This window comes from Podospora pseudopauciseta, chromosome 4 (genome assembly GCF_035222475.1).
Source record: "Podospora pseudopauciseta strain CBS 411.78 chromosome 4, whole genome shotgun sequence".
Lineage (NCBI taxonomy): Eukaryota > Fungi > Ascomycota > Sordariomycetes > Sordariales > Podosporaceae > Podospora > Podospora pseudopauciseta.
In genome coordinates, this window is record NC_085894.1 from 2016299 (window position 1) to 2035554 (window position 19256).

Below are 19256 nucleotides of genomic sequence, written 5' to 3' on the forward strand. Positions count from 1 at the left end.
CGACCCTGTCGTCCTCTTTTTCGCTTCACCTCCGTCTTCACTCCCACCCCCATTGCTCCCATTGCTCCCATTGCTCCCATTGCTCCCATTGCTCCCATTGCTCTTTGAGACCCAGGGCCCGCCGACCTGGTAGCCGGATTTGCGATCATCCGAGGCTTTGATCTGCCCTGCGTTTCCCACACTGCTTTCCTCCTTCAGATACGAACATCATCTCCTTTACGATCGCAACCTCGTTACAATCGATCAAAGATGGAACCCTATGCATACCCTGCCGAAGGGTTGGATGAGATGGCGTAAGCTAGACACCCCCCACACCGCCGTTGAACCGCTCAGTTCACCAAATGGTTGCTAACGGCTGGGAACAGAGAAAAGTTGAACCGATTAAGCACAGCGGACTCGCGGCATGGTGACTCGGCCCCATTGCTCGACGGACAATCCTATACCGCCTACGATCCCCGACTACGACCCCCGTCGAGCGGCTACCCGCTGCCACCGACTCCCGAGTCGCAATGGAGTCCCACCGATGACCTTTTCCGAGTCCCGAATTATGAGCTTGGCCAGCGGCACGCTGCCGCATTGCCGCTGCAGCGTCCGGTGTCGAGGAGCAAGTCGTCACTTTTCCGAAAAGACTCGCATACATCGGACCGAAGGCCCTCGAGAGGCTCGTCCGCCGGTTTTAGCCTGTACCCCGCAGCCCGTCCACCACCGCCGAAGCAGCCGCTGCCCGCGCTTCCCTCCAACAAATCTGCACGCCGCATCTCATCCCAGGGCTCCTTTGACAGCAGCTCAGTCGCATCGGGCGAGACTTCGAGATACTCGGATTCCACCAGGGGTTGTGGGCTCGAGCGAGTGTCCACGAACGGAACACCAACGTCTCCACACACCAATGCGCATTTCGTGGCTGTCCCTCCCGTGCCCGAGGAATATCGGACACGGCAGGAATCACAATCCACGGCTGTGACTGTTGTGCCCTGGAAATCTCTCACACACCAGGAAAAGGCCCCCAAGGATCCATCCGTCTACTTCTTTGACATTTCAACAACGTCTGCCACCCTGGCCAGCAAACATGGCAACAACATCATCAAGGTGTGGTCTGTCGGCTCAGGCGAGGTCCAGAGCCAGATCAAAATCTCTTGCTACACAACCGCCCAGCCTCGGTCGCGCGAGTATTTCGTTCGTAGCCATGCCATTCTTTCCGAGCCCTCCAACATGATAGCCATTGCCACCGGCTTCGGTGACTCGCTCGAGATTTGGGACTGGGGCAAGAAGAAGAAGCTGCAGTCCATGGACAAGGCAGACCGTTGGGCCGCCGTTCGTTCCAACGTTATGGAAGCCGGATGGTGCCCCCTTGTCACCTACAGAGGAGACAACGACACCATCGAGCTGTGGGAAGCGACATACTCCAAGAAGCCATTCAAGAAGACGCGCGTGATTGAGCTCGCCAGGGCGGGTCTCCCGGTGTTGCCAAAGTATCCTGAACTCGCCTTCTCCGCCACTGGACCCCTCCTGATCACCGCCTCCGGGCCTCGGCCACCCAGACTAGGGCACCCTCCTCCCGAGAGAGAGACGCTCCTCATAGCCTGGGAGATCCACAACGGCGCCGAAATGACAACACCGTACAAGGTCGTGGCACCATGGCAGCATGCCGAGCTGGACACCGCCCTCCCATCTGGTCTCGCCACCTACGGTTCAGTTGCCGTATCAATCTGGATCCCCGCCTCCTACCGTGCCATCCCCGTCCCGGCCGCGAGAGGCGGCAACGGGTACAACCTCGCCCCCGCCTCGGTCCCCTTCCGGTATGTCCTTGTATGGGACTTTTCTGCGTCATCCACGAAGACCTTCCGCATCCCCAACGCCATGTCGTGCGTCAGCCCGGATTGCAGATTTATCGCCTACTGTGACTCTAGGGGGGTTGACTCGGGAGCGAGAGGATGCTTGGCGGTGCTGGATGCCATGACGGGGAAGCAGCTGTGGTGCTGGCCGGACCCGGATGCCACTGCTGCGGACGTTGATATGATGGCTGGGTTCAGCCAGTTGGCGAATTTGAGCAAGGTGACGGAGATGTGCTTTTCTGCCGATGGCGGCTTCTTGTTCATTGGGGACAGCGAGGGCGGCACGGGGGTTTTTGAGGTGAGGGAGGGCGGAAAGGGGATTAGCATGAGGCCTGTCTAGGAGACGTCTCTGCTTTCCCTGCAAGACATCTTGGATGAGGGTGACCAGAGAACTAATGGGAAGAAGAAAAAGAAGAATGAAGTCGAGCGGAAAGAAAATGTACGGGACAAGGAAAGGGAAAGCGAGGGTCTCGATGCCTTGAATGAGCTGGTCAAACAGGTCGAGGCGGAAGAGAGGGTCTGGAGGACAGGTCAAAGCGGGAGGTGGTGATGACGCATGCCTTTCAATCTTTGAAATATACTGGTTGTAATCTAGGAAGACATCTGAGCTGGATCTTTTTCACATTCTTCATCGGGAGGGGTTTGGGGCGGGGATTTGACACTGCGGCGGTAGTCACCGAGATTCGATCATCAGGCTTGTGGATAGGAGGTCGGCTGGGGAATATGACAGGATGAGAACGAGGGTTTGGCCTAGCCAGTGGTTGTTTATGTTTTTCTCTTTCTCTTTCTCTTTTTCACAGATGTGTATTGCTTGAGATTTTCACGGATACCCCCTTCCCCTACCGAACCAGCCACGTTAGCACGTTTGGGCATTTTGTTGCGCAGACAAATTGAACTAATTTAATGTCATGGGAACTTGATACAATGTTCAAAAGCCTTCCGAGACATGATCAAGGCATGTTAAGAATATTTATAATTGTCCAAATTTTTCCTCGAACACCTATCAACCACCTGTTCGAACCCCCATCCGGATAGCAGTCTCTCCAGTTTTATGAGCAGAATACACACAGTCGTCTGCTCTTTCCACCCTATCCCAAAACCCAACAAGACATCCTCCCAGAGAAAGCTCAGTGCAGCCAAAGGCTTTTCGACTGAATATCCCTCGCCCATAGAAGTTGACTGTTGGTTATATAAGTCTGGACTTAATCATGCACTGTCTGCTTACCCGCCTGCCCAGAATATCACATACAGGCAATTAATCATATAAATGCCCCGATGTTGAGCTATCCCAGTATAAAGCGTAATCCAGGACAAGCGACCACACCCTGGGTAGACTGTTATAAATTGAGGTAAGAAAACGGAGTCTTTGGCGGGGAGGGACAACAGGGGGGTTTTCAATCATGGCGGACTAGACACATGCTTTTTGTGTTACGGGTATTACCTATACAGATAAAGTACCCAAGTTTACTATAACGTTTACCAGGTTGTGGGTGATAAGTGAGAAACATAGAGCAGGACTGAGAAGGTTGTTTGATTATGGCTACCTATTTTAGTGGAAAGGGTTAAGGAAACGAATCAGTCGCTGAGCTACTTTGTTTTTGTTTGTGTGAAGGATATGGCATGAGTGGTGTGAGTTAAGGCGGTGATATAGCGGAAGGAGTATGTCTAGAGTATGAACCAGTAATGTAGTGTTGGTAGACGAACCAGAAATAAGTAGACGTTAGATCGATAGCCTTTTCTCAGATACGGTCAATTTACACCACGAGAAATGAACGAATTTCCCAGCTACATTTTTATGAATCTGATTGCCCGCCGGCCGGTCAAACGCTCTGGACAGTGAACAGTGAGCTCGCTGCCTTCGAGGCCTCTTTTTTGTTCCAGCTCGGAATGTTAACTGATGGCCGATGGAAGCTGGCACTGAATTCCAAGTAGGCAAGTCCGAGCAGCTAACACCATGTCACAGATCCCTCTGGTTTGTACCGATGAATGAGCCCTCATCGAACGGTGCTAGGTTCCCCTCTTAGAACGACTCGTACAGCACGGCGCGGTGGTCAATTAGTCCTACTTAATCAGACTTACAGTACCCAAATCAGGTTACCTGAGATAACTATAATAGTGTATTACTACAGCTAGTTAAGTCCATTCTCCGTCGGCAGAACTAAACAAGGGATTGCACCAATCATAAACTTGGTCAATCTTACGGCATCGAAAGCGTCACAGAGACGACTGGAAGAGAAGAGCTTGAAGGGATGATGGAAGAGTTGTGTCAGCATGTTTAATCACTTCCTGTTATTTGTCCATTTGTACACATACCTGTTGAAATATTGCCAAATACAAGATACCTTGACTGTGGTTGCCTACAGCGCCTACAAAAGGCAGGAGCGAAGCTCCTCCTCCACGGGCCCCAGGTCCACCATGTATCTCGGAAAAAGGAGGAAATTCTCCCGACATAAGAATAGACCAATGAGCATACAGAGAACTCTCGGTCGCCAAGAACCCCCCTTTTTTCACCCCTGAACAGTTGCTATGGTAACGGCTCTGCTCATCACCTTATGGGCAAAGAATAGAGACTGCTTCTAGGAATGAGGGCTGTTGAAATGATTGATGGGCTTCCAAGATAGGCGAGAAGGTTTGTAATATTGTTAAGCTGCGTTTCTTGTAATACTTTCAGGTCCTGATTCTTACATTTGCGGCCCCAAGTTTTCTACCCCACGACTTGATCAAGTCTCTCTACCTTGGCGTTGATCACCGCAGAGAGAGCCTCGGGTTAGCTGTCGTACCTCCAGTCCAGAGTCCATGTTTCGGTCTCATCGACCTCATCACCTGCATTGCCGTTCGCCGATGGCGGCTCGATATCTCGTCTCGCATTCTCCTCTTGGAGTATCCTGTTCCGCACCACTTGCCTACCATCTCCCATCCTCAGCATCCATTGCCGAGCCTGGAAACTGCCGATCGATCAAAACAGAAGCATGCAGGCAACAAAACAAGCAAAGTCAAGCTTTCTGGTCAAGCTTTGAGTGATATCAAGCCGTCCGTATCCCGTGTCCGCTGAGCACGTTACAGAAGCATCGTCGATCGGTTAGACAACGGCACGCGAGTGACTGCCGACTCGAGACATTGGCATATACCTCACCGGTGACCTCTCCCAAACGGGGCTACCTACCCGTTTCCTATTGTCCCTCGCAAGAACAACCCTGGAGAAGCAAACAACTCTGTAAATAGCTCCAAGTTCCCTTTCATGTCCCCAAAGCCTCGAAACAGTGTATCTTGCTCACCCCCAAATGCCGAACGTCGATCTCCAAGTGCGAGATAGACTTGAAATTCTCCATCTCGTATACCTCCAACAAATGATCACCCTCGGAGAATACCACCGTCACACACAACCAAAGAAAAAAATAATAAAAAAAATCCATAGCGAAGCTTTTCCCTTCCTATACCACCCTTCCCGTGCAACAACGATCGGCGAATGTCGGATGGGATACGGGCCACCAGCAGTAAGCGGCATCACACCAGACATTTATACACACGCCCCCACCACCAACCAACCGGGCCGGTGCGATCCCGCTTTTGCTGGTGATAAAATAGAAAAAGGATGATCGTTTCTCAAAGAGGTCAAGTACCTGCCTCTCCCCTTCCCTTGTGAGACCAGCAAGTTTCTAGTATACAGCGTCCCGGAGAAAACAGGTCCGATAGGTGGTCGGTCCGGCCCGGCACTTGTTCGATCTGAGAGAAGAGGAGCCCTTCTCGGCAACAAAACAGGGAGAAAATAGTGTAATTCTTGTCACGCCTGACGAAAACGACAGAACAGGGGATCGAGATCTCGGCGCGTGAGATCTTTGGTGCTGGTGGCCACTGGCCAGGGGGTTCTTGTTGGAACGAATCACTCAGATCCTGTCTCCGCTGACTGGGGGTGACTCCCGAAGTGATGATGATACACTCCCGTGTTCAGCGAGCCATCCATCTCTTGGCACCTATGGGCAATCAATCTGATCTGTGTGGACACCACCGCCCACGGCCACGGGGCAAGGTAAGCAGAGATGCCAATTCTGTTACAAGTGGCTTGTGGTGGATTAGATCTAGCGGGCTCACCCGTCTGGGCATTTCTACCGAGAAATGTTTGATATCCGGATTTTTTTTTATTAATCTCTGTATATTTATTGCTCACCATCCATGCCATCCTCGAGCAATTCAAATGACAAGAGTTCGCAGGGTCGGCTACAGCCCCCTACCTATTTCCGTCCGTTGGACAACTGTTGCGGAAAGTAGCCGAAATGTTGGTTGTATCTCTTGTTTCCCAGCCCGATCCGACATAGCCGGGTGAGAAGGCGGAACTGATTATGCTAAATCGCCAAGCACATCATCAGCATGATATAGGCAAACAAGCAGCAAGGGGTTGATATTGGAGGCCTCGAAACAAAGGGAAGCAGAAGAAAAATTGTGATATCAACTTTTGAAAGTGTAGCATTCGGCCAGCATCGGGTGAGGTTTTTCCCCCCGTTGGTGAATGTTTTGGCGTACAACGGGCGGGCTGCCAAGAAAAGTCCCCGAGTCGGCGGATGTCGGGGGATCGGCAGGTGTTGTGTGTGAGAAGTTCTTCGAAATGGCCGGCGCCCCCGGGGGGCCGAAGCTGATTGCCGGCGGAAAAGGAAAAGAGCGATGGGTAAAACCGGGACAGGTTCTAGAACGTGCAGATTGGTGATGCAGGGGTTGTTCCTACCCGCTGGGCCAGGGTCACACACACACACACACACACACACACACACACACACACACCCTTGGTTCCCGCGATGATGGCCTTCTTGGCTTCTTGAAATTCTGGTTCAGCCGTTTCACAGTATTTTGGCGATGGGCTTGGCCTGCGTCGCCCGTGGCAGCTTGGCGAGCTTCTGGGGTCCCCCCATCGGCCAGTCACGATAAGTGTCAATTGCTGTCATGGCTGACGTATTATTGCCATTTTGCTGCAGCATCGAAGCTGTTGGGTTTGCCGTGGCTTTAGGTAATTCGCCCGAAGACTGCAAAACTTGAAAAATTCTATTCGGTACACCGAAATGTTTCCCAGGGGTCTTTACCGCTCCTTTCGTCCTCGTGACTTGTTGAAGTTCTCTTCAATTGGAAAAAAATGCTGTTAGTCCTCTTTCGCTTTTCAGCAGAGGGGTGTGGCCAATAGCACAATACGGATTTGCCGGAATCACATGGGCGAGGCTTCAGAGCCAGGCCCAGGTCACGTTGGCGGAAAGTTACGTAAGACACAAGCTCTCTTACCCCAGAAAATTCAAGACCAAGCAAGGCACCAAGTCAAGCCTGGGCTTTCAACGGCCAACCCCTGGACAACGGAATTGAGAAAAGTTTCTGTTTTCGTAGTAACACCAAGGCACCAACCATACCATCACGATCACAACCTGTTGGAAGATGTGCGAAAACGGCAAGAAAATAGAAAAGTCAAAGATGCGGTCGGGAAGAGTCGGAACTGCGGTTTGTGACCTTTGATTTGCGGAAGGGCCCCGCCGATACTAATGCCCGCCCGGCACAATGACGGAATGTGGTCGGCAAAGCAGAATGGCATTTTGTGTCATAGCGGGGCATCCGTTGTGGGCTCGTGGCTCTCGGCAGCATCAGATGCTGTAGGTTCATTGCAAGTGCAGCAGCAGTTCATCCAAAACAGATACTTTCTTGTCGAAAGAATGTGACTGAATTGATCAACAGAGATGCGCCGGGCCAACGGAGACCAACAGGACGGTCGACCGCTGCATACCGCCCCTCGCCCTTTGGGACCACCCTCAATCCTCAACGGCGCGCGTCATGAGAGGAGGGCCCTGTAAAGTCTCTGTTGACCTCGTGGTGTTCCCCGGCACCATGCATGTCACTCGGCGGGCTCGTTGTGGGAGAGAGAGGAGGAACCGCGGGGTAAGGGTTGACGGCGTTGACTGTTCGAGAACAGGTTCAGCCCGGGAGAAACAGGTTGCCAAGGGCTCGGCACGCTCATGCCCCAGACTTTTCGTCGTCCCACAGCCGTCTGCTGCTGCCGTCCAATGGCTGCGGGCCCAGGTAGAGCCCCTTTCAGCCCTGCCCGCTCACATCCACGACACCGTTTTTAGCAAAACAAAACAGCCATATCCATGACGCCGCGCCGTGTTGGCTGGGGCCGTCATCTGCGGAGGAGCGTCATGTGCCAGGCTGAACGGGGTCTCAGCCTCTGAAGTGAGGCAAGCCCCACCCCTCCGGGGAAGAGTTGTTGACAGTACGGAGTGACAAGGCAGGTAACCAGCAAGACCTTGAAACGAATCCCTTCCTACTTTACCCGAGGATATCTTGCCTTACGGTGCGATTAGTAGAGAATACTCGGTACAAGTCCGAGTCTCGGAGAGGAAGGTAAAACGGAAAGCAGATAGGAGGTGGCCCAAGTGGTCCAGGCAAGACGGCTGCGCAGCAGACAAGCAGAAGAGGTAGGTAGGTTCAGGTTTGTGTGAAACAGGGCCGCCTGCTTCCGGATTGGGATGTATCTTTGTAACACCAAACAAATCACAAATCCACCCGGCGGAACGGCAGAGAGGAATCGATGCATCGCCGCCTCTCCGTCCCGAAAGGCGACACGCAGCGACAGGGGCTTCCTTCAGACTCTCCGGAAACAATTCGTGGCCCAGCGGCCCAATCATTGTGAGCCCGAAGCAGCACCCACTCGCACCCGGTTCAGTCCCGGGCTTGGAGCCGTAAATCGCCAAGTTCTACAAGTTGGAATGCTGTCGTCACGCCTCATTGGATCTGCCCTGTTTACGGGCCCCACGTCTTTATATATTCTCACTCCTCTGCCTCGGGTCTGTCTTATCAGCACTTCCCGGTCAACACCTGCCGCATACCCCATACGCTCCGTACGCTCCATACACTCCGGTTGTCAACCCTGCAGAAAGTGGATTGCCCACAAGCCCCCATCGTCAAGCTCGTCCCAGCTCCCGTGTTCCCTGTCGACGCTCAGCCCAAACCTAAGCCAACACGACGGCCGCGAAAAGCACTTAAGAACCATGAACGACCCCGTTGCCAGAACCGCATCTCCCTACACTGATCCATCCGTCAAAGGCCCTCGCAGCCATCTTCTTTCTTCTCAACGTCCCTCGACCAAACCATCCGACAGTCAGTATTCTCCTCTGCTCCCCCTTTCAGGCTTTCTGTGGCTGACCATGGCGTTCTTTTCACCCACACAGTGCTCGTCAACACAGTAAACAAGACCGGCCTCCATCCCGGCGGTGTCGTTCCTCACCACGAGCACACCGAGCTCGAGGAGGAGCTCCACGAGAAGGCTCACATCGACTACAACCGTGTTGCCATCATCGCCAACCCATCAGTGGCCGCCCTCTACGAGGATGCTTTGGTCTACGAGACCGGCACTGCCATCACCTCCAGCGGTGCTCTTACCGCCTACTCCGGCAAGAAGACTGGCCGCTCTCCATCAGACAAGCGTGTCGTCAAGGAGCCATCTTCCGAGAACGAAATCTGGTATGTTTTACTCTTCGATTGTCTTGTTGAGACAACATCTGAACACAGTCCGCTAACGCATCCGATAGGTGGGGCCCTGTCAACAAGCCCATGACTCCTGAGGTGAGACTTTTGCTCCCTTCCTTTACTATTTTTTTTCTTTCTTTTTATGTTCTTCAGCCGATGGCACCCGGACCCCAAGGGGGCGGCGCCAAACATGCGGCCATGCGACATGCGACATGCGACATGCAACATTTGACATTCGACATGTGGCCGACATCACGAGCACGCCCCAGCGTGATGTCTGCTGCGCGCCTCGGCGTCCTATGAGACCTAAAGTCTGATGTCAATTCACCATGGACGTCATTGTCCTTGGCGATGAGCGCATCAACAATGGCTTTTTTCTTTTTTCGGGCGCCCGGAAGACGATGATGCTCAGTTGCTCGGCAATTTTTGGCGGGGGGACAGCGTCATTGTCGAGTCGTGCAGCCTTTGCAGCCTTGACAGCCCCATGTCGTTTTCGTCATACCCTGGCAATCCCCAAATGCACCCCGCTCCCGAGGGCCGATCCAGACCCCACCTTTTCTTTCCTTTTCATTCTCCACCAGCTCCAGATGGCCATCACGTGAACACCCCAATGCTAACCACCCTTTGCCGCAAATAGGTCTGGAAGATCAACCGTGAGCGTGCCATCGACTACCTCAACACCAGAAATCGCATCTACGTCGTTGACGGCTATGCCGGCTGGGACGAGAAGTACCGCATCAAGGTCCGCGTTGTCTGCGCCCGCGCCTACCATGCCCTCTTCATGCGCAACATGCTCATCCGCCCCTCGCGCGAGGAGCTCGAGCACTTCCACCCCGACTACACCATCTACAATGCCGGTTCCTTCCCCGCCAACCGCTACACTGAGGGTATGACCTCGGGCACCTCGGTCGCCATCAACTTTGCCGAGAAGGAGATGGTCATCCTCGGTACCGAGTACGCGGGCGAGATGAAGAAGGGTGTCTTCACCGTCATGTTCTACGAGGGCCCCGTCAAGCACAACATCCTGACCCTCCACTCCTCGGCCAACGAGGGCAAGGACGGCGACGTCACCCTCTTCTTCGGTCTCTCCGGCACCGGCAAGACCACCCTCTCTGCCGACCCCAACCGCGCCCTTATCGGTGACGACGAGCACGTCTGGTCCGACACCGGTGTCTTCAACATCGAGGGCGGCTGCTACGCCAAGACGGTCGGTCTGTCGGCCGAGAAGGAGCCGGATATCTACAACGCCATCAAGTACGGCTCCGTCCTCGAGAACGTCATCTTTGACCCCGAGACCAGGATCGTCGACTACGACGACGTCACCCTGACCGAGAACACGCGCTGCGCCTACCCGATCGAGTACATCAACAACGCCAAGATCCCCTGCCTGTCCAACAACCACCCCAAGAACATCATCCTCCTGACCTGCGACGCCCGCGGCGTCCTCCCGCCCATCTCCAAGCTCAACTCGGCCCAGACAATGTTCCACTTCATTTCCGGTTACACCTCCAAGATGGCCGGCACCGAAGACGGCATCCTCGAGCCCCAGGCGACTTTCTCGTCTTGCTTCGCCCAGCCCTTCCTCGCTCTGCATCCCATGCGCTACGCAAAGATGCTCGCGCAAAAGATCGAGGCCCACGGCGCCAACGCCTGGCTGCTCAACACCGGCTGGGTGGGCGCCGGTTTCTCCCAGGGCGGCAAGCGCTGCCCGCTCAAGTACACGCGCGCCATCCTCGACGCGATCCACTCTGGCGAGCTGGCCAAGGTGGAGTATGAGAACTATGGTGTTTTCAACCTGCAGGTTCCCAAGACTTGCCCCGGCGTGCCTGACGAGCTGTTGAATCCTCAGAATGCCTGGACTGCGGGGGCCGACAGCTTCAAGGCTGAGGTTACCAAGCTTGGTGGGCTTTTCTTGGAGAATTTCAAAAAGTATGAGAGCGAGGCTACGGATGATGTGAGGGCTGCTGCGCCGGTTGTTTAAGTTTTGGGCGGGAAAGCATTACCAGCATGAGATGGCGTTTTTTTTTGAGACTGCTTTGGATATAAGCATGGGTTTTTTCCCCCCCTTTCTTTCATATGGCTTTTTTTTTTTTTCTCTCTCGACGCCAGCCTGATTTTTTTTGTCGCGCAGTACGCGGCGAGATGATGGGAATTACATGTTTGATATGAGAACACTTTTTTCTCTTTTTGGTTTGGAAAAAAAGGGGATTAGATGAGAGAAGGGGTCAGTCATTACTGGACCAGGGTCGCTCTTGTGAGGCCTTCTTTTTTTTTTTTTATATATATATATATAGTGTGTTGAAGTAATCAAGTCAGCTCGGAACACTTTTTGACCTTTGTGTGTGATGTGATTGTCAGCTTTTATTCCTGGTGATTCCGTTTCACATCATCATACACCCACAACAGACAACTTTATCCAAAAAACCAATTACAATTTCACCCCTATCCATCTCTCTATCTATCTCCCTGTTGTCTCCCCCCTCCTCCTCCTAACAAAAACAGGCAACCCCCCCTCCATAGGCAGCGTCAAGCTATCCCCACTCCTCCTCTCTTGTCCTCCTTCCCAAGCCCCCTCAAACTCCCACCCCCAAGCCACAACAGGAATAACCTGCACCGCAATCCCCTCGGCCATTTTTCTTCCCAAACAACTCCTCGCCCCCCCGTAAAAAACCGGAAACTCGGCCGCGCCCTTGTGTTTGATTGTCCCATTTCCATCCAGCCACCTCTCCGGTCTAAACTGATCCGCGTCCTCCCCCCAGGTCAGCCTGCTCCTCTGCATAGCCCAGAGACACCACACCAGCACGCTGTCCTTTGGGAGAAACGTCCCGTCTGGGAGTGTGGTAGCTGCCTGGGCTTGGCGAATCTCAAACGGGATAGGGGGGTAAAGGCGGAGGGATTCGTAAAAGACTGCGAGAGAGTAAGGTGCTGAAAGGGGGGTCAGGACTGCGGGGGAAAAGGGAAGGGAGGAGGTGGTGGTGTCAAGGGGGGCTTGTTCTCTAGCAAGAACACCCCTGACCTCGTCTCGGATTTTGGACAAAACTTCTGGGTGAGAGAGCAGCAAGTAAAACGTCCAGGTTAGTGCCTGGCCTGTGGTGTCACGGCCTGCGGAGAGGTACGTCAAGGCCGCGTCGGCGACGGTGGAGGGGGAGTCGGGGATTGCGGACAAGAGGGAATGGATTAGTGATCCTGAGATGGAGTCTAGTTTCTCGTCATCGGGCGAGGTGGAAGGCGGCGGGGAAGAGGAAATGGATTTGGCGTCTCGCATGGCGCGGGACACAATTTCGAGGCCGAATTTTTTGACGGTGGAGATGGATTGGCGGAACTTGTGGCCAAAAAAGAATTCCGTTAGGGGGTAGAGGGGGTTTTGGAAGCGCTGGGCTGTGCAGCCCGAGGCGTGGTCGAAGGAGGAGGAGAAGGGGGAGGAGAAGTGCATTTCCATCTGGACGGGAGGTCAGTCACCACGAACATGGAAAGGGGAGGAATGAGGAGGTACATTGTAAGCCATCTTCCCCATAAGCTTGGTGGTAATCTCATGAAAAACATCCTGCAGATCCACCACCTGGTCTGGCTTGGCCGCCTCGAGCTCCTTGACGCTCTCAGACAAATACTGCGGGAGAGCCACATCGGTCAAGACCCGTAGGTTGGCCGTGTTGAGAAAGCTTAGGCCGGCTTTGCGCTGGAGTTTCCAAAAGGCACCGTCCGCATTGATGATGCCATTGCCGAAAAGGTCCCAGGAGCGGGTTTTGACAAAGTTGCCTTTGGTGAAGAGACCTTCGTGCTTGAAGACGTAGTCGAGGTTTTTGGGATCGTGGATGAGCACGCCTGGGGGGAGGGTTGGGACTGTGAGGGCGAGGGTCTCGTAGCCGAATTGGCGCTGGCATTTGTTGAACCAGCTGAGGAGGTTCCAGCGGGGCTGGAGGAATTGAATACCGTTGCCCACGAGGGGGAGGGTGTCGGGTGGGTTTCGTAGAGGCTCCCCGTTGCGTCGTATGGCCTTCTTTCCTAGGAGTGCGCGGACTAGCAGCGCGAAGACTACCCCCGCGAGGAGGTAATGCGCCGAGCCTATAAAGAGGCCCATTGTGAGGATATGGCTACCTGGGGCGCATAGGGGTGCGAGTGTGTATGTTGAGGGAACCTAAGGAGGAGTTCTCAGGTGATGACGGTGTCTCGGTAAACCAACAGTGCTGACGTTGCTCTCACCAAACCCACCCTTGGACTTATAAGACAGAGGTTATGCAAGGTGTTTAGGCGAGCCAATTGCGGCGGCGGTAATGAATCTCGATAGCAAACGTGGCTTGCACAGCAAATCCGATCTGAACTGTCCAATTGATCCCGGGTATCGTCTGAAGTTGAAGGTCGACTTTGGATGGTTGTCCATGTGAAGGGTGTGGGATCTTGATGGGCGGTTGACATCAGGCTTGGCAAGGTCGCACGAACTGCCATCGCTTGCAGGAAGATTTGCATGGATTGGGGCAGACAGGGGGTGGCCCAGGGCTAAAAGCGGGATGCGTTCACTGCAGAAAGCTCGGAGGTGTTGCTCCTTTTCCACCTCTCTCACCCATAACGTCATACAAGGGAGCTAGGGCCATGATTGACTCTTCCACCACAGCTTGAGCTACCTATTCTTGTCCAACCGCGAAAAAAAAACGTCGATTGGTCCTCGGAAGGAATTCCCCCATTCCCGTTGTGATACCTACCATTCCCGACCCGGTCCCAAACATTCGAATCCCTTCAACGTCCAACCATTTCCAACTAACCTACACCAACCAACCAGCCCGGCCACCAACCAGCCCACCATGGCACCTCTCCTACCCCGAATGCAGGTCTTTGAGATAGCAGACCAAGAATGGTATCATCATCCCCTTCCTCTCTCGCTCTCTCACACACAACATCGATCTAACAACCATCCAGGTTCCCCCAATTCCTCCGCACCCACATGCAAGCCGCCCTAACAGCAGCCTGGACAACCCACATCCCCCTCCTCCAATCCTCCTCCCCCGCCCGCATCGTCGCCCGTCTCCTCTCCCACCACTTCGGCCCCTCTATTCACAACTACACCTTCATCGACTTTTGCGCCGGCGCCGGCGGCCCAACCCCCTCGATAGAGAAACACCTCAACGCCTCCATTTCCACCTCCCCTCCCTCCTACGCCGAAGCAGCCACCGCCCCCCCACCGGTCCAATTCATCCTCACCGACCTCCACCCCCACCCGGCCCTCTGGTCCGCCGCCGCCTCTGCGTCCCCTAACCTGTCTTATGTCTCGTCTTCTGTCGACGCGAGCAACGTCCCCCAGCACTTGATCAATGACCAGAAGCAAAAAGGGAAGAAGGTTTTCAGATTGTTCAACCTTGCCTTTCACCACTTTGACGACACCCTCGCGAGGAAAATCCTCCGAAACACGCTCGAGACCAGCGACGGGTTTGGCATCTTTGAACTGCAGGACCGGTCTCTGTCGGGGTTTTTGGCGTGCTGTTTGTTCGGTCTTGGGGCGATGGTCATGGCGCCTTACTATGCTTTTTTGTGGGGGGCTCCGTTGGCGCTGGTGTGGACGTATCTGGTGCCGGCGCTGCCGGCGGTGTTGGTTTTTGATGGGTGGATGTCTAGTCTTAGGACGAGGACGGTGGGGGAGGTGAAGGATTTAATGGGGAGTTGCGGGTTGGGGGAGGGGGAAATAAGGAAGTGGGAGGTTAGGAGTGGGACGGAGAGGTTTATTCCTGGGGTGGGGTATGTCAATTGGATTATTGTGACGAGGAAGGAGAGTCAGGAGTAGGGAGAAAGGGTTGTAGGATAGGGATGGTGTGAATATTGGGCGGTAGACATCATACATTGGGAGGGTTGATCGTAGATGGCCCGAGTTTACAAAGCCTTGATGGCTGGCCAACCGGGGCGTAATTCAGTTTTTGGGTATCAACAACATACATACATACATGCATCTTACAGCCCATGCAATCCAAAAGCATGAATATGACAAAAAGCACAAAAAAAAAGAAAATTATTTCTTGGACATCATCAACCTCAAAAACTCATCCTCGTCCACACCCCCCTTGCCACTCGCGTCAAACTCCTCCACCATGGCGATGATGTCCGCGTCCGGTATGTTGTTCCCGACTTGTTTGCTCACTCGTCTCAGGTCGTCTTGTGTGATCATGCCCTTTCCGTCCACGTCAAACAGTCTGAACGCTCTTCTCAGCTCTTCCCGGGGATCCCGCTGCCGTATTAGCGTGCCGGCGATGGCCTGGACGACGGGGAGGCTGAAGAGGCGGTAGATGGGGGGGCAGTCCTGGTCGTGGGTCCAGGAGGGGGGTTTCTGGCCATGGCGGATGAGGAGGTCGAAGGTCTGGGCTTTGGGGAGCTCGAAGCCGAGGGCGCGGAGGACGAAGCGAAACTCTTCGTAGGAGAGGTAGGAGTCTTTGTTCGAGTCAAAGAGGTCGAACTGTGGGGGGTTAGTATAGGAGGGGATGGATGGGGGGAAGGGAGAAAGTACGGCTTCGCTGACGCGTGTTTTTTGCTCGTCGGAGAGCTTGCTGTAGTCTTCTCTTGAGGGGGTGGCGTATTGGATTGCGCCGCGGCCGGGGTTGGAGGAGGAGGCCATTGCTGCCGTTTTTTTTTTTTTTTTTTGGGGTTGGATGGGAAAAGCGGAGGACAGGTTGGGTTGTGCGCCGGGGTGTTTGAACAAAACTAAACAATTGTTACAAAAGAAGGTTGTTTGGGTTCGCTAAAGACAAGAGAGAGCTCTCTGTTGTAGCTAGCGAGGCGAAAGGGAGGGAAGAATGCTGTCGTGTCTCTCTCTCTCTCGGTGTGGCTGAAAGCGGGTTATCCCGTTGTTCCCTTTTCGGTACTATAAGTTTTCGAGCTTTCCTTTTGGTCTAGAATTCCACAACGGTTTGTTGGGTTCGTCAAAAATGTGATGGAGAATTGGAGATGGAGAACAAAGAAACGAAACGGTTGTTGCTTGGGCACACACGCACGCGCACGCGTTGCCCACTTTACGCGTTCGCACAACCCCCGGTCAGTGATTTATGCCAAGCCGCCATGCTGTGGGAGCCCCGCTGAAATTTACTTCAAGGATCCATCGAGAAGCTTCGCAGCTTGAAGCAAAAACAACATGAATTGCGCCAGAACATAAAAACTACCAACGATAGAATCAGTAAAAAAAAAAAATGGTTAAACGAAAGCGCGGCGATGACGACTCCTCCCTCAATGTCTCTGCTGTGTTTTTCAAGCATCGCGACGAGGTCTTCCGCGCCATCAAGAACGCCAAAGGCCGCGAGCGCCAGCGACAGAGCAAACGGTTGAAGGATGCGAAGTCGACCCCGGATAAGAAGGCGAGGATAGAGAAGGAGATTGTTGTTCTTAACGTGGGTTTTGCTAGATATTCTTGTGAGAGGCGATACATGACACTGATGCAAGTACAGTCCCTGGACCTTCACCAAACCGCCCATGCCCACCTTTGCTCGTCCCTCCTCCGAGTCAAGAGTATCGCCGAACATGAGAAGCTACCAAACGAGATCAAAAGCGGTGTACCGAAACCTGAGCTCACCGAGGAGGAAAGAGCGGCGTTGCACAATGTCACCAGCGCGCTGTACAGTCATGCGGGCGTGAAAGAGGCGGTGGCTAAGGCGCTGGTAGATGTCTGCAAGGCGCTGGGTGTTTCCGTTCCGGAGAAGAAGGGCAGGGGGAAGAAGGAGAGGCGCGAAGAGAAGGAGGGAGTAAAAGAAACGTCAGAGCCGAAGAAGGCGAAGAGCGACAAGAAGGAAAAGAAAGAGAAGGATACCAAACAGGACAAGGTCAAGGACCTCCCAGTAGCAGATGACAGCGAGGGAGAGGACGAGGATATCAACTACGGAGAAGATGTAGACGAAACTGTCGTCTCCCGCATGGCCGACCTCCTCGGCTCAAGCTCAGAAGACGAAGACGACGAAGAAGAGAAGATGAAGCTCGCAAAACGCCAAACCAAAACAAAGAAAGCACTACCAAAAGAGCTGGATCCAATGGAAATCACGTCCGACGAAGAAGGTGGCGACGAGGCAGATTCCGACGACGATTCCGATGACGACCTCGACCCGATGCAAATAACCGACGATGAGGCCGACGAAGAAAACGACAATGAGGAAAGCGAGGACGAATTTGGCGGCTTCAGTGATTCCAACCAAAGCTCAGCCAGTGACAGCGACAGCGAAGAAGAAAAGGAAGAGGAAGACCAACAAAGCGACGCCTCGTCATCGGCACAGTCTCCGCCGCCAAAGAAGAGCAAAAGAGCCGCCAAGGCCGAAGTAAACGGCTCAACCTTTCTGCCGTCCCTAATGGGAGGCTACATTTCGGGCTCGGAATCAGCCTCGGACGTCGACCTCGCTCCCACCCGCAAGAACCGCCGTGGTCAGCGGGCGAGACAGGCCATCTGGGAAAAGAAGTTTAAGGAACAGGCCAAGCACCTTAAGAAGCAGCAGGAAAAGCGGGATTCGGGCTGGGATCTGAAGAGGGGTGCTGTGGATGGAGACAACAAGCCGTGGAAGAAGGGTATCAAGAACCCCTTCAAGGCTACGGGTGCGAACGATGTGGCTGTCAAGAAGGAGGAGGAGCCGCCGAAGAAGGATAGGAAGAGAGATGATCTTGGCACGTTGCATCCCAGTTGGGAGGCGAGGAGGTTGGCCAAGGAGAAGGAGAAGCTTACTGCTCCGTTTGAGGGGAAGAAGATCACTTTTGACTAAGTTTTGTTGGATTGTTCTGATGAGAGGTAGCCTGCAGGTGCTGTCGCTCACGATCAGAAAGGGACGGAAGTAATCATGAATCAAGTCGGTCTTGATGTTAGCTATGGGTGTACCACTGAACTAAGAAGCAAGTATAAATCTTGCTGTCCCAAACGCCCCCCATCAAGTGTCAGGTTTGCCTTCGCGTGCATGTGGGCTTCGTTAGGCAGTCAACAGACCTTGGGAAATATTTGAGAGCTGTTGAGTGTGATACCAATAGGCTTTCGCTCGATAAAGGGCGTGGAGTTACAGACGCTTCAATATTTGAGTCTCATTTATCAATAAGCCTGACGTATATAGTTCATTTAAAATGAGCTAACAAACGCTGGCTCCCATAGACCCCTCTTTTTTTTCCCGGGAGCTTAAGTATCGAGGATGGGGAGATCTTAGGTAGGTAGGTGTCTAAGCACACTGTGTGCTATGAGAAGGGATATTTGAAAATGCCAGGCAAAGTGTGTTGGGTAATGAGGTACGAAGGCCTGTTGGATATCAGTAGAGGCATACTAATCTATGTTTAAGAATGATTAAATATATTTAAAGCAAAAGGCCTATTCGTCATCTTCAAAAGCTAATTAATTATCGCTAACTAAAAAAAAAAGTCGTGGCTAACATACGTGTAGAAATTATTGAAAATTAAAGTAAGTCAGAAATAAAATGATATTAAAATATAGGTAAGGTATGGTAAATATATATCATATTATTAATATAGTTAACAGGGTTATAGGATTTAGAGGAAAGGGATTTATTACTTTAACGACGAAAATAGGGGTACATAGGGGGTGGAGTGACAGGAAGACTCTCCCCATGACTTTTGCACAAATCACCTATTCTCCAACAGTTAATAGGTAACGCTAATGTTTAATTTAGCTTGTATATGACCAATGCATCGCTTTATGTTATTTTCTAGATTCAAGGTACTGAAGGATGTTCATGTTGCGCCACAGTCGTTCTCTCCCAGTTTTTGAATTTGCATATATCAGATGAGAAGTTTTTCCAGTCACGACTTCTAAAGACTTGGTATACATAAGGTCAGCAGGTGCTTGGATCCTTGTCTTGAGGTGTAAGACTCACTCAGTTCCCTAAGCTTTGCCAGAGTCTGAACAAGGTCTCTTTTGAAAAGGGGCTCCATGGCAGCTGGGGATCCAAATACAAGATACTGAAATTGAGCTAAATGCCCATTTCA

The 19256-nt window shown here is 53.0% G+C and overlaps 8 protein-coding genes across 8 annotated transcripts; 6 read left to right on the plus strand and 2 right to left on the minus strand.

The window, feature by feature from the left end:
* Positions 1 to 249: 249 nt before the first annotated feature.
* On the plus strand, positions 250 to 2172 carry QC763_403170 (uncharacterized protein; the record flags this gene model as incomplete). Its single annotated transcript, XM_062911945.1, has 2 exons — positions 250 to 293; positions 366 to 2172. The coding sequence occupies 2 exons, from the start codon at positions 250 to 252 to the stop codon at positions 2170 to 2172; spliced, it is 1851 nt and encodes a 616-aa protein (XP_062765744.1).
* A 5112-nt stretch (positions 2173 to 7284) lies between these two features.
* Positions 7285 to 7635, plus strand: QC763_0065990 (uncharacterized protein; the record flags this gene model as incomplete). Its single annotated transcript, XM_062905913.1, has 2 exons — positions 7285 to 7453; positions 7536 to 7635. The coding sequence occupies exons 1-2, from the start codon at positions 7362 to 7364 to the stop codon at positions 7633 to 7635; spliced, it is 192 nt and encodes a 63-aa protein (XP_062765745.1). The 5' UTR covers positions 7285 to 7361.
* Positions 7636 to 8326: 691 nt separating this feature from the next.
* PCK1 (kinase C-like protein) lies at positions 8327 to 11307 on the plus strand (the record flags this gene model as incomplete). Its single annotated transcript, XM_062911944.1, has 4 exons — positions 8327 to 8957; positions 9029 to 9320; positions 9389 to 9422; positions 9964 to 11307. 4 exons carry the CDS (start codon positions 8327 to 8329, stop codon positions 11305 to 11307), a joined length of 2301 nt encoding a protein of 766 aa, XP_062765746.1.
* A 100-nt stretch (positions 11308 to 11407) lies between these two features.
* On the minus strand, positions 11408 to 13792 carry QC763_0066010 (uncharacterized protein). The gene is made up of 2 exons (XM_062905914.1): positions 12820 to 13792; positions 11408 to 12765 (listed from the first exon to the last, which is right to left on the minus strand). The coding sequence occupies exons 1-2, from the start codon at positions 13402 to 13404 to the stop codon at positions 11785 to 11787; spliced, it is 1566 nt and encodes a 521-aa protein (XP_062765747.1). The 5' UTR covers positions 13405 to 13792; the 3' UTR covers positions 11408 to 11784.
* On the plus strand, positions 12793 to 13296 carry QC763_0066020 (uncharacterized protein; the record flags this gene model as incomplete). Its single annotated transcript, XM_062905915.1, has 2 exons — positions 12793 to 12822; positions 12991 to 13296. The coding sequence occupies 2 exons, from the start codon at positions 12793 to 12795 to the stop codon at positions 13294 to 13296; spliced, it is 336 nt and encodes a 111-aa protein (XP_062765748.1).
* Positions 13793 to 13814: 22 nt separating the features above from the next.
* QC763_403140 (uncharacterized protein) lies at positions 13815 to 15303 on the plus strand. The gene is made up of 2 exons (XM_062911943.1): positions 13815 to 14175; positions 14238 to 15303. The coding sequence occupies exons 1-2, from the start codon at positions 14123 to 14125 to the stop codon at positions 15094 to 15096; spliced, it is 912 nt and encodes a 303-aa protein (XP_062765749.1). The 5' UTR covers positions 13815 to 14122; the 3' UTR covers positions 15097 to 15303.
* On the minus strand, positions 15106 to 16293 carry CDC31 (Calcium-binding component of the spindle pole body (SPB) half-bridge). The gene is made up of 2 exons (XM_062911942.1): positions 15811 to 16293; positions 15106 to 15759 (listed from the first exon to the last, which is right to left on the minus strand). Exons 1-2 carry the CDS (start codon positions 15916 to 15918, stop codon positions 15319 to 15321), a joined length of 549 nt encoding a protein of 182 aa, XP_062765750.1. The 5' UTR covers positions 15919 to 16293; the 3' UTR covers positions 15106 to 15318.
* QC763_403120 (uncharacterized protein) lies at positions 16224 to 18117 on the plus strand. Its single transcript, XM_062911941.1, has 3 exons — positions 16224 to 16334; positions 16393 to 16684; positions 16742 to 18117. Exons 2-3 carry the CDS (start codon positions 16487 to 16489, stop codon positions 18032 to 18034), a joined length of 1491 nt encoding a protein of 496 aa, XP_062765751.1. The 5' UTR covers positions 16224 to 16334; positions 16393 to 16486; the 3' UTR covers positions 18035 to 18117.
* The last annotated feature ends 1139 nt before the right edge of the window (positions 18118 to 19256 follow it).